The sequence below is a fragment of the Alligator sinensis genome, unplaced genomic scaffold, assembly GCF_000455745.1.
Source record: "Alligator sinensis unplaced genomic scaffold, ASM45574v1 scaffold86_1, whole genome shotgun sequence".
NCBI lineage: Eukaryota > Metazoa > Chordata > Crocodylia > Alligatoridae > Alligator > Alligator sinensis.
Window position 1 is genome coordinate 584,005 of NW_005841971.1, and position 13,489 is coordinate 597,493.

Here is a 13,489-nt window from a genome sequence, read left to right on the forward strand (position 1 = left end):
ATGGGAAACTGAGACACACTTTCAACAGAGGCTAAGGAGAATTGCGCTTCCAATTCGTAAATACTATGGACACTAGGAACTGCACTTTCAGTCCACCTAGGCATCTTAATTTAGACGTCCAAAAATCACTTCAAATTTTTTACCATAATCTGTGTACTATATCTGATCTGTGGGGTGACGCTTGCAGTCTGGTCACAGAGACTGCGTGGTGAAAGTGCATGCTTAGCATGTGTCTGAGAATGTAAAGGCCAAATGTCAACCAGCCCCCAATTATGTGCAAACAGTGATTTTTTTTCAGATGCTTATAAACTTAAAATCAGAGACTATTTTCACAGGCAGCAAAAGACCATTCTGACACTAAGATGACTCCCCCAACAAATATTGAATCCTGGCTCGAAGGCACAGGGGTCCTAACATTTCTCACCAGAACCATCCTATTCTATTCATGTTCACTCTAACATGAACAAAACATGTTTCCCCTCACTTCATTCTCAGAAATGGTGGAATCATGTTGCATAAAAAAAAAGAAATCAGCTTGAATCATACTCCCTACGTAGAAAATGTTTGAATGGTTTAGCATTTGGCAGACTTAAAGCAGTTGAAAACAGTCTTCTAGTGGGAAGTGTCAGGCAATCTTAACTATTGGCAAAGATACAGAGCCTGCCTATATTACTACACAGCTGTTATCAGACATGTATTGCAACATCCAGACTTGAATTCAAGTTTTAGGGCCGACTCCTCCACATCCTACTGAAATCAGTAGGAATTAAAAATGTTCAACAGACCATCTCCCCTGAGTCCTCCTCTCTCCTTACCCCTGCAAAATAAAATCAGGCTTTTGTAAAGTTTAAATTTTTTTCCTGTTACTTACTGGACTGAGGTTCTGTAATATACCCTGAATTTATCATACACTACATTGCTTTCATTTTGCCATGTTCTTATTAAGTATATAAGAAAAAACAGAATTGCTTCAGTTGAGCTAAACAGTTTTATAATTACTTGCACAGCTGAAGAAATTAAGGGTATTTATATTTTATTTAATTAAGATAACCTCACAAGGTCAATAGATAAGCTATACAAGTGAAACAGTGTCAGAGCTAAGTAATAAAAATTTTATTTTTAGCTTTTGCAAAGCTGAAACCAAAAGGACAAGCACAGAGAGAACAAAGAGGGAAAAGGAGGCGTAAGTATCTGTATATTGTTTCTCTCCTACCTTCTAAACTAAATAGATTGAAACGAAATGCTGGATGCCAAGTTATTTAATGCCACACTGATATTTTCAAAGCATATCAATGACAGCTATCACCACCTGTAACTGCCTGTTTCATCCCTTTAACAATCAGGTTCTTTCAACTCGTACAATACTGCTCCCACTAACTATTTTTTTTCAGTGCTCTATTTGAATAAAGATCTGAATTATCTCTAAGTATTTTCCCCAGAGTAACGGCACACATGGTAACAATGTGCCATATCTCAAAAAGTACTAAAAGAGAGATTAATTCAAAACCGATTGCACTGTGTTTACTTGCATAACTGCAGAGCCAAGTCCTGAATAGACACATGAGTAAGCTATTACCTGAAATCAGGCACTTAGAAGATTCAAATATTTGCATGGTTCCTGAGGTTCCTTTAAATAGAGGTATTTCAATAAAATATTTGGAGCTAAAAAGCTGCTGTTTGAAATTATGACAGTTTTTCTCTTTAAAATTTTGCACTTACTTCTATTTTTCCATTTTATTTTGCGTATGTGTCAGTGCTATGGTCAGTGGGACTTTTTTGTTTGAAAGTTGCTTTCACTTATTTCATGTACTAACATGAGCATATGATACACTGTTATCTTCTGTGGCAGGTTGTACATGTGCACATGGACGTCCCATACAACAGACTATTTAGAGTGCATTTACCAGTAATCATAGCTGCAAAGCTGAAACCAAAAGGACAAGCACAGAGAGAACAAAGAGGGAAAAGGAGGCGTAAGTATCTGTATATTGTTTCTCTCCTACCTTCTAAACATCAGGGCTAGGGACAGAAGTTACACATAAACTGGTTTAAGTGATCAGAAACTGGTTTAAACCTATAACAGAACAGAAGTTCAGTGCACATAAACCAGTTTCAAAATGGCCGAAACTGGTTTAAGATAAACGTGATTGAATGTAGTATTACACTTAACTGATTTAAGTCAAAGCAGTTTATAGAACTTTTGTCCCAGATCCCTTCCCTGTTCAAGTTAAATCACAGTCCCCCAGCACCCCAGGATGCTTTACAGCCCTGGGATGGGCTGTGCAGTCTGCTTGAGCACAACAGGGTTGGCCCTGCCCCTCTGCTCTCTAACTGGAGCAGTGAGGAGTGGCTGACAAGGGGGTGAGGGTGGGAAACCTGGCTGGGGACACAGCCCAGTCCACCTGGCAGGGGTGGAGCAGTCCATCAGGCATTCCCACCCCAACTTGCTGCTTGAGCGGTTGGGGGGGTAGCCAGATGCCGGCCCTGGGGGCAGCCTGAGGTAAAGGGCAGGGGGGAGAGGAGGGAGATTAAACCCCCATCCCTCCCTCTCCTCTCCTACTGGCATGGGACTCCAGCTGGGGTCTGCCAGGCAGGGGCACAGCACCGGGTCTGCCAGGCAGGTCTGCCAGGCAGGGGCACAGCACCATGGCCAGCCCTAGCAGCAGCCTGAAGCAAAGGGGGAGAAAGGGGAAAGAAGGGGGAATTAAACCCCCTTTCCTCCCCCTTCCACCTCAGGCTGCCACCAGGGCCAGCATCTGGCTACACCCCCCGCTGCTTGAGTGGCAAAGTGGAGAGAAATGCCTGGCAGGATCTGCTTCCCCCACAACTGTGGACCGTGCAGGCCAGGGTCAGGGTTTAAATCCCTCCCCAATCAGCCTGCTGGGGCCTAGCCATGTCTTTCTTCAGCTCAGCTTCCCTTCAGCCTTCTGGCCCTTGCCTAAGGGAAGGGAGGGCTAAATCTAGTGCCCCCCAGCTTCTAGCCTGAGCCACTTCAGGCCTGTGGCTGCACTTCTGGAATCAAAAGTGAATGTCTATTCACTTGCTTCTTGGTTAAAGCTACACAGGTTAGACTAATCTACAAAGACTGAATTGGTTCAGGCTCAAGCTTTATGAATGTCTGTACTTAGCCCAGTGGGACAGAAAAGAGCCTATGTATGAACTCTTCAAGGTGTTTTGTTTGTTTTAAGGATGCATAAATTAAAGGATTAAAGGATTAATTAAATGTGTTGGTTTTAAGGATGCATACTTTTGTCAGAACCCTGCATTTTTCTAAACTTAAAGAACATAATAGGTCCTCTTTAGTGTTTTTCATTGTATTATTACAATGTATTTTTAGTGCAGCCACCACATTTTGTAATATAAGGTATGACATGCAAACCATTTCCTGACATGCAGGGTAAAAGGAGGTGGGGCTTTAGTTGCATCCACTGCTCTGGGATAATTATCCACTGCACATTCTTATCCCGTGGTTAGTGTAAGCCAAGCCACAACCATTTCAATTTCAGTGAAAAGGGGGTCAAAACACATTGCTGCCATTTTTTGTCTTATTTTGCAGCTTATGTACGTACTAATGATTATTTTAAAAATCTTAATGAATGGACAAGTTCAGTGGGAGGTGATCATTTTCATCTTGATAAGTAAACAAAAACCATACAACTATACAACTATCCAATAGGCAGTGAACTCGGTGAGTGGCAACACACACAATCTTATGGTGCACAAAATAAGGAAAAATATACAAGACTTATGTATCACGTAGATCTCATTTGAATACTATTTGGAGAGCTTCGAGTAGAGTTCAGTGGCACATGGCCTGTCCACAGTTGCTTTAAAGGGCCAAGTTTCACTCAGGCAGATAAAATCCAATCAAGTAAGTACTGCTTAAAAAGGTTTTGAGAGTTCTGTACCTCTGTCTGTCTTCAAGGTGACTGGGGATACAAAGCAGACCATACCAAAGCATACCAAAGCTGGTATTCAGCACTTTAAAAGTTCTGGCTATTTGCAACCAGTCATAGAACAGAATGTTGCTTAAGTCTAAAAAAACTATAAGAAAATTGAAAAAAATGGGATCTGAAAATCTGAGAGATTTTCTGGCTTCTGACTAGTTTTGTACACTGCACAATCTCCTTCAAATAACTATATAAAGAAATACCTAGTCTTCACTTAGTCAAGGCTAACTGGATATGAAAATGATAGATGACTTAAGTATTTATTAAATATATTGAGCTCCTGGTATTGCAGTGATTAATTTGCATCACAGCTCAGTGGTTCAGACACAATTACTAAGTTGGGACTAATGAAATTAAAGTTGCATCAACATCTGTGGAACTTCCAAGTTTGAGGAAAATAATAACAATCTACTGTAGCTTTTAAGGTATTTGAGTCAACCCAGTTAACTATGTAATTCATGCAAGATTGTTTTTGTCATCTCCAATTACAAACTGAATATAGTTCCAGTACTACAGTGATTCTACTACTCCTCAAATTTTTTTGCATTAAATGACTAACTGATAGATCTGGCCTCAACAAGTAATTCTTTTAGACTGTAAAGTGTTTAAAATGAGATATTCTGCTGCCTCCCCATATTAAAAGGGGTGCTGAGTAGTTTATGTTCACCCTGACATAATTAATAATAATACTCCCAAAAAGAGAAACATAGTAAACAAAATGCAAAAGCAGACAGAATACCATTACCCTGATGGATTTGGAGATATCTGAAGATATAGATCATTTGGATTACTGTGGGAAAGAAAGAGAAAGAGAGAGAGAAAACCCCACAATTAACATATACATAGCGGAAACTCAGGCTGAAGTCTGAAGTTAAATAATAGCGTTGTGTGAAATGTCAGTGGCCGTTTCATTTTGTTTCGGATTCAGACATTTTGACAGTTGAAACACCAAATCGTAAATGAAACACTGGGCTCCAAAACAGCTCTGAAATGATACAGGCCATCCAAAACGTTTTGGGAATTATCCAAAATGATTAGGATGTTTCCAAAACATTTCAGATCTGTTTCGAAGGCAGGCTTGCAGTGAAAGAGGGAGAGGGAGGGGGAGCGGGGAAGGACTGCTCTGATATTGATATCTGTAGCTGGTAGCCAGTGACAACAATCTGTCCCTGAGATCCCTTCCAAACGGGGGGCTGGGGAATCGAACAGGGGACTAAAGAATTGAACAAAGGAGCTGGGGGAATGTTCACGTCCCTGAACATTCCCCCAGTTCCCAGTTTGATTCCCCAGCTCCCTGATCTTTTCCCTAGCTCTCTGATCACTTCCCCCAGCTCTTCCTGTGGGGGTGCTGACCCCTGGATGTGGGATGACAGCAGAATGCCACTGCTGGCTGCAGATGGTGGTGGCTCTGGGCTATTTCCCCAGCTGGCAACAGCAGCCTGCTGAAACCTGGCACACAGATCTAGGGGCCATGCCCCCCAGGAAGAGCAGGGGGACTAATCAGAGAGCTGGGGACTTGAACCAGGGGAGCTCCGGCTGACAGGTAGATCTGCCCCAGCTCACAGGCAGCATGCGGTAGCCTGCCGAGCCACAGTGCACCTGCGCCATAGTGGAGTGGCAATGCCCGCTGCCCCCTGTGGCCCTGTGCTGTGCAGGGGGCTCTGCCACAAGCCTTCATAGGCTTCAATCGCTGCTGCCAGAGCCAATAAGTGAGGAGCTTTTTTTTTTAAAGCTCCGCACTTACCAGCTGCAGACCATGCAAATGATAGCAGGCTGCTGCTGCCAGCCAGGGCCAGCACCAGCACCTGAGTCTGCCTGGCATAGCCCACACCAAGCACCAGGAAGAACCCAGTGCTGGCACTGGCCTCAGTCGGTAGCACCAGGCTGCTGTCATCCCACATGCAGATCTGTGGGGCCGCACCCCACAGAAGGGCTGCAGGGCTGTGCCAAACTCCTCCCAGGGGGAGTGGCACTCTGGATCTGCATGCGGGATGACAGCATGCTGCCACTGCCAGCAAGTGATACTAGTTTTGCTTTGAACAGTTTGAGGTGTAGTTTCCCAGAAACCCCTAAGTGTATTTTGTTGAAACTTTCCAGGTTTCATGGCCTCAGAAGGGGCTAGCATCCCTGCATGTTTCATCCAAATCAGGCAAGAAATTACAAAGTTATAGGCAGTTTTGTGATTCCACATTATAGCCTACGGTCAAAACACCGAAACACCATCAAAATTCCGAAACAGTTCCAGCCAAAATGAAATGGGACAGTGATGCAAAACACTGAAATGATTCACTGTCCTTCCAAAATGCTGAATCTAAAACAAAATGAAACACAGCCATTTCAGACAGCCCTACGAAACACTGAAACAAAACACTGTCCCTCTGAAAGCCGCCTGCTACCTCAAGGTATGTAGAAAAAACTTTTAAAGCGGTGTCTGTGTCTGAATTGTTGATTCTCCAAATCAGCATTGAATCTTCAAATTTGGATTCAGACAAATTGAATCGGGGACAATGATCCAAATCAACTAATCGAATCACTGTTCCTGATTTGGGCCAAGTCTGAATCCGAATTGAATAGGGCCCACTTTGCACACCCCTACTTGCTGGGCACAACCTTCTATACGACCTTTTGCTCCATGGAACCATTTGTTTCACCAGTACATAGGTCCAGTCATAAAAAGCATAAATTTCAGCAGCCAAACAGCAAATACCAGCACAAAATATACACCAAGCATATAGAGATAAAGTGGGGACATGGGGAGTCAATAAAGGAACATTATAAAAAAAACAGGCAAAAAAAAATGTTGTCCCCTGTGTGATGAATCAAGATAAATGTATACAGATCACCATGGACACATAACCAAACAGGATACAAAAGACCTCTCTCACAGTTTAACTTCTGAGTTAAATGGCAAAAAAAAAAAAAATAGGGAATATTTTCCTAGCCTGTAGTATAATTTTTGTCTCTTCCAATCCAATACTTACAGTGGTAGCTTAAGTATATCTCTGCCCCCCAAAATGCTAAAAACACATTCCAACCAATGCCATAATGTATGGACAGATGAATCAATTATACAGTGTTTAAAACTGGGGGACTTAGCATGGTTTAAGCTGATCTGCTATAACAGTTTTCATGCAGCTTCCTATGGTAAATAAAAGCTAAATTGCAGTAACTTAAAAGTTTATTTTTTTATTCAGCAGTAAAACTGACACATTTTGTTTCTGCCTATGATTTGCTTACTGCAGATCAGATGACACAGTAAGTCCCCCAACCCTTTTAATTTGGTGTAATTGTTTCATGAACCATTCCCAAAATGACATATATAGAAAACACATACAACCAAGATGCAAGCAACATAAAAAACTCGCCCAGCAATCATTCAACATCTAGAAAATGTCCTGTTCTCTAACAACCACTTTGTAGCAAATAAATACCTCTGGCTATGGGTCCATAACTGTATTAAGTGAAACATGACAGAAATACAGATCACCTGCATTCAAGCCAACAGCCCACTCAGAAAAAACTTTTTTTTTTCTTCATTCAAATTCTCTACAACATTCAAAGTTGCATGGTAGCTCTTCCAGATGAAAGATCCAAGCAGGGCATCTGTTCCAGTGTCCCACACAGTATGGTGCAAAATTGCACAATGCAGTGCTGTGGGGCTCAGGACTTCACTGTCACAGTTTGTAAGTCAGAGCACATCACAGAGGAGCACATTCCGAAGTGCCTTTAGGACTTAGTTCCTCCAAGGTATTAAATGCTCTCAACTTCTACTGAAGTCAGTGGGGATTAAAAGCACATGTTGATATCTTAAGAATGGTATTTAAAGGTTTGCTTTTTAGGAATTGGCTTATAGGGGTGTGTGTGTGTGTGTGTGTGTGTGTGTGTATATATATATATGTGTGTGTGTGTGTGTGTGCGTGCGCGCGTCTATTAGAATGGTTCAGGATAGGTAGCAGGGGTTAATTGATTTTGAAAAGCCTGGGTCACACAAGCACAGTTTCACACAGCCTTCGAAGCAGACAGGCTGTCTAACACAACAAGGCCAACAGATATACACACCGCCTGAGAAACGAGGGCATGTACCATACTGTACCATAACACGAGATAAGGTGGCACCAACTAACAAGACCCCAGAGCAGGGGCCCCGAGTCTCAGTTTTGGGGGAACAGACCAAATTAGGACAACGCCTGGAAAGACCAAATTAGTATGTGTGCATGTGATGAGCTACGTAGACATATGACAACCACAGCCACACAAAGAGACCAATCAGTTATAGCCACAGATGAAGAGTCATCAGGAGTCATCTGGAGGGAAGGAGACTACAAAAGAAGGACTTTGAAGCAGCAAGGAGTCCCTCCCACTCCTCGTCTCCCGCCTGGGTCCTCCTCCTCCCCGTCCTTCTGCTCCTCCCCATCCCCGTCCCCAGGAGGGGTCCCTGAGGCCACCATGGACAGAGGGCATACCACCAGCCCCTGTTATCCACCCCAGTGGGTGGGAGAGCCTCCACATCCCACCTCCAAGCTGCTGACATGCTGACAACTGACACCTAAGATAGAGCCTCACAGTGAAGCCTTCATCCTGGCCAGATGTATCCTGACTCTGATGACAGCCCTAGGATTGGTAGTATATAGAATTGCTTGATTGTTTGTATTGTTTCTTTTCTGCTATCACTGTGTATCAATAAATTTGCCTATTATTAAATGAAAAGGTCATGATCGGTCTGGGAGGGAATGGGTTCCCCCCCTGCCCAGAACAAGGCACCTGGATCCTAAATCCAGAGCCAACACATGGTACTTTGCAGAATCAAAGTAAGGGGGAGAAACAGAATAAGGCAAGTCATGGTGACCCACCTAAAACTGTGACCTAGAGCTTCCACAGCAAAGTACACAATCAGAAAGCAAACAAATGCAAACCAAAAATAAAAGGACTCCATAGAGAGAAATGAATCACTCAGAGAACCCCCATTAGTCTTCCCTACTGCAAAGATGCAATAAGATAGCTAGATCTTTTAGCTGTAATAGGGCCTATTAAGCAACAGGATCCCAGTCTTCCTCTGGCCTCCTGCAAAGGCACATATCATTAACAAAACTAAAAGCACGCAATCAATCTTTTATTGCAGCGCACATAGTGATAGAAGTTAAAACCGGCAGATCTAATTGAAGAAACGAGGGGAAAATATGTTTGAGATCAGGACCAAATTCTTCAATCTTTACTCAGGCAAAGCCCCTGCTATTACCAACAGGAGTTTGGAGTAAAAGTGCTGCCTATCCTTCATAAAGGGCAGTGGCATGGATTCCAATGATGAACAAGGAAAATCCTTCAGGCTCAAAAAGAAGGATGGCTGACTTACAAACATCTTCCCCCAGTCCTGTGTTTTACTCTTACCTCTGTGATGTTTTCTTATATTTTCTCCTGCAGGAAAGAACAAAATAAAATTGAGATAATAAGGTTCCATTTGGGTTAGAATTGCCACAAAACAGAAGTAAACAGAATCTGATACAGTCAGCTTTGCCACAAGGAAGCCTCAAGTCTGATAAGGATTTTCTTACCTGTGTTGGTTTGTTGAAATGAAGTTTGTCCCCAGGTTTGATTTTAATACAAAACAAATACTAAATTCTGCTCCTACTGATAGCAATCATCGATTGGAGTGTTTTGTCACTAGCTTCAGTGGGATCGTGAACAAGCATGGTATATACCAGTTTGCATATTGCCTTTTCTAAGGGTGGGGCAGGCTACATCCTAAAAAGGAAGTTGCTAACAGAAAATCTCCTATATTTTTGTGGTAGAAGTCTTCTTATACCTTAAAAGCCAGGTTTTAAACTTCAGCCCAGCAGATGTACATAGTTTTATTTGTGTAGAATACTTATTAGTAATAATGTGGACCAGTATCTTGCCTAATATGGTTGTTTTCTGTGAAGTCCACTTAACTCTTAATACAGAGGCTTAAGAGAGCAACTTGGCACTTAGGGCAGCAGCAATGCATGAGGTGATGGAGCAGTATTGACAGCTGCTATTTTTCTACCCCACACCCAAGTCAGCAATCAGGGCTGCTGCCCTGGTCACCCTGCCTTAGTTATGGTACTGTTGCTACACTCTCCAGTTGTTTTATACCATCCTTCACACTGTGAATATGTGATGGCTATAGTAAGAGTGTTGATGTAAACCCCAGGTGCCAGAACAGTCTTTTGTGGATCATTTCAGCTTGGCATAATTTGCAGCAGCTGTCCAACAAGCAATATTAGAATCATAAAGCTTCTGGATGTTTAGCTGAAAAAGTTTTTAATCTAATTTATATTTCCCTGTGAGAAGAATTACTTATTAAAACCTGCACAGATACAAATGAGTAAAAGAACAAACTGATCTAGAATCATCAAAACTTAGTAGATACTAGGGCTGCACAAAGCTTCAGGCACTGATTCAATTCAGAGGAGATTCGGCCTGATTAGGTGGTCAAATCTCCAAATCCAAATCGAATCAGGGGACCAATTAAAAGGTCTGAATTGGTTTGACACTCTCTGAATCGATTTGGAAAAGATTCAGAGAGCTTTGGTGATTCAGGTAGTCCCCACTGGCTGCAGCAGGGAGCTGGACCTGGACTCCATGCTGGTAAGTAGGGGGCGGGGGAAGAGGGACTGAAGGAGGGGACCATGGGGGAACCCCTGCCAGGCCCCATCCCCTGTCTGCACCACCCCCCCATGGCTGCCCCACCCATGGCTGCCCCGGCCACCCCAGCTCCTGGACCTTTAAAAAAAAAACCCACAAAAAACCCCACACTCACCAGCTCCTGCAGTGGCCTCAGGGCTTCTGGGGTCTCGTGACAGAGCCCTCCCCATGTGGCATGGGGCAGTAGAGGGCAGTGGGGATTGCCCCCCGCCTGGCAGGAGTCAGAGAGTCATGGCTTTTTTTTATTTTTGAAGGGCAGGGCAGCCATGGGGGAAGCTAGGAGAGCAGGCAGGTGTTGGGGGGCTTGTGGCAGAGCCCCTCACATGGTGTGGGGCAGTGGGAGGCAGCGGGAATTGCCCCCTGCTAGGCAGGAGCCAGTGAGTGGGGCCTTTTTTTTTTTTCTTCAAAGAACCAGGAGCTAGGCCAGGCAGGGTAGCCATTGAGAGCGGGCAGGGGATGAGGTCTGTGTGATTCAGAGATTCAGATGATTAGGCAGCAGCTGAATCTCTGAATCAGATTCAGCCAAATTGATTCACGACAGTGATTCGAATCACTGAATCGAATCTCTGTCCCCTGAATCAGCCAAATCCAAATCCGAAGCGAATGCCAGCTGCTTCACACCGGCATAGTAGATACTAGTCTATCTGCATTTATAAATACTCTGATGGAAGGACTCAAGCTCATTTGGATTTATCCAATGCTTGAGCCCTTTCCATTTTTAAAAGAACTGGATGAAGAACACAAATCCCATTTCAGAGAGACTAACATTTTGAAAAGCATTATCATTCCAAATTGGAACAAAGGATGAACATGGCTAAGTTCTCTACAAAAGAAAATCGGGGCAGAGAGCGGGAGGAAGGAAAGGAGAATTTCAGGTTGACCAAAATGTTTCATTTCCACAAGCTCAGAATGCTTTGCATTATAGTAATGTAATGCAATATTTTAAAAACAAAGAACAGTCATTAAAAAAAATGTTTCATTCCAAAAATTAAAACTGTTTTGATGGGATGTTTCAACTTGTCAACACTTTTGTTTTCCCTTTTTGATTAAATTGACATACTTTTGCAAATGTATTTCAGTTTCAGTAGAACTCCATTTTTTGATAGAAAACTCTTGCATCTAGTTATTTGACTAGCTCTAATTTTAATGTTTTCTCAAAAGAGCTGTCCTTCATTATGGTTCTCTTAGTACTTAAAGAAAAACATGCATTTTTCAAATCATTTATTATTTTTTTAATTGAATCAGAATTCTTTATCTGAGGTCATTGGATTGCATTAGGAAACCTTGTAATAACACAGACAATCATGTTAGGAAAGGGACATTTACCTGTTATCAAGATCCACAAGCAATATTATTCTTAATGGTGTAATTTCCACACCTGCACTCCCATTACAGTGCCAGTACATATGTAAACCAAGTTACTGATTTTGTTTATAGACATATAATTTGCATGTTACAGTTTAAAACTATGTTGCTAAAGGAACAGCTGCTTCCTGTCCCAGTATCACTAGTGCAATGCTTTAACCAACAAAAGAAAAAGAAAAAGCATTCTACCACCAGCAGCATCCATATACCTTCTAAGACTAGCATTAAATTTACTGTATGTCTGTGTTCCCACCCAGTGTTAAAAATACTAAATGAAGGTGTCGAAAATTTATAGCTAAGAGTTTAGCTACCTTTAAAACAAGCTCTAATTTGCAATCGCAAATGAGAAAGTTTAGGCATCTAACCTATATGCACTTGCAAATCAACATTTGCACTCTCCAAACATGTGGTTAGACCTATCAGATTAAAGCACAATTTTGAAAGCACTAAATTACAGACTGATTTAAAGCTATTTTTTTTAAACATGACAAGAACCAACAATTGATCACAATCACCAACGCTCATAGGAGCTCACAGTGAGAGGACATTTTCAGGTAGTAATCAGTAATATTCAACAATGAACACCAGCTCCCTCTGAAGTATTTTATTTGCAGGCAGGCATCCTCAGAGCCTTTAGGAAAGGGTCTTACACCAGGACTATGATCTGAAAGAAGCAGAAACATACCTGGGCATGTCTGCCCCCTGGCTAACAGCAAGTGCATAGGGCAGTGTCAGTAGTTGTACTGGCGGTTGTGGCAGTGGCAGCCTGGCCAGCAGCACAGCAGCTGTTATTTTAACTCACACACCCCAATTCAACACCCCCATCTTAGCTACTCTACTGGAAAGGAGAATGTTGAATCAGACTAAATTGTGGGATTTGGGGTAAACTGGTAACAAGCAGGATTTCAGTGAGCACCCAGAAAAATATCCCTCTCTGCAAAGAAATAGAGCCAGAATGGCCATTGGAAAGAGAAAGCACCTAATGACTGATGGTGGTGATTGCCTGTGACATGGCTAAGTACAGACAGTCAAAAAGCCCAAGGCAGAATAAATCCAATCTTCACAGCTTTCTCTAATTGGCAAAGGCAGACAGATGCCTGTACTGGCTGAGACCAAAAGGCAGGGGTACTCCAGCATGCTGCCCAGTCTGTCAGCCATTGCCAAGGGCAGCCAAGCCCAGGCAAGCAGGGACCATCCCTGATTGGCTGTCCAGCACACACACACACCTCCCCACACACCCCTGCTGTCAACCACAGGGAAGGGGGAAGCCAGCACAAAATGTCTCCACAGTCCCATGGCAGCAGAGCAGGGTGGAAGGGAAGAACAGATCCCCCCACCCCAACACAGGCTCCCACCAAGCTGCAGCCTGCCCAGCTGGGGGGAGCTCTATGACATGGGGTGTCCCTCAACCCAGCCATGTAGTGGGGAATCAGAGCCCCCCCTATTTGCCCCCCTCCAGGTTAGGGTCTTCCCAGCTGGAGGTGGAGCCCTGCACTGTGGGGGCTTTCCCC

The 13,489-nt window shown here is 43.1% G+C and overlaps 1 protein-coding gene across 14 annotated transcripts in view; it reads right to left on the bottom strand.

The window, feature by feature from the left end:
- Positions 1-13,489, bottom strand: part of PDE1C (phosphodiesterase 1C) — a 306,544-nt gene that overhangs the window by 270,794 nt on the left and 22,261 nt on the right. For 12 of the 14 annotated variants that reach the window (XR_003093365.1, XR_003093364.1, XM_025200593.1 and 9 more), the window contains one exon: positions 9,336-9,362. The exons of 1 other annotated variant lie outside the window; for it this stretch is intronic. Coding sequence is in view for 8 of the 13 variants with exons in the window: in XM_025200593.1 (XP_025056378.1) it covers positions 9,336-9,362 (27 nt within the window). In the remaining 5 variants the exon portion in view is untranslated. Of the gene's footprint in view, positions 1-4,695; positions 4,741-9,335; positions 9,363-13,489 lie in introns of all 14 variants that reach the window. One more of the 14 variants, XM_025200598.1, reaches the window with a different exon arrangement.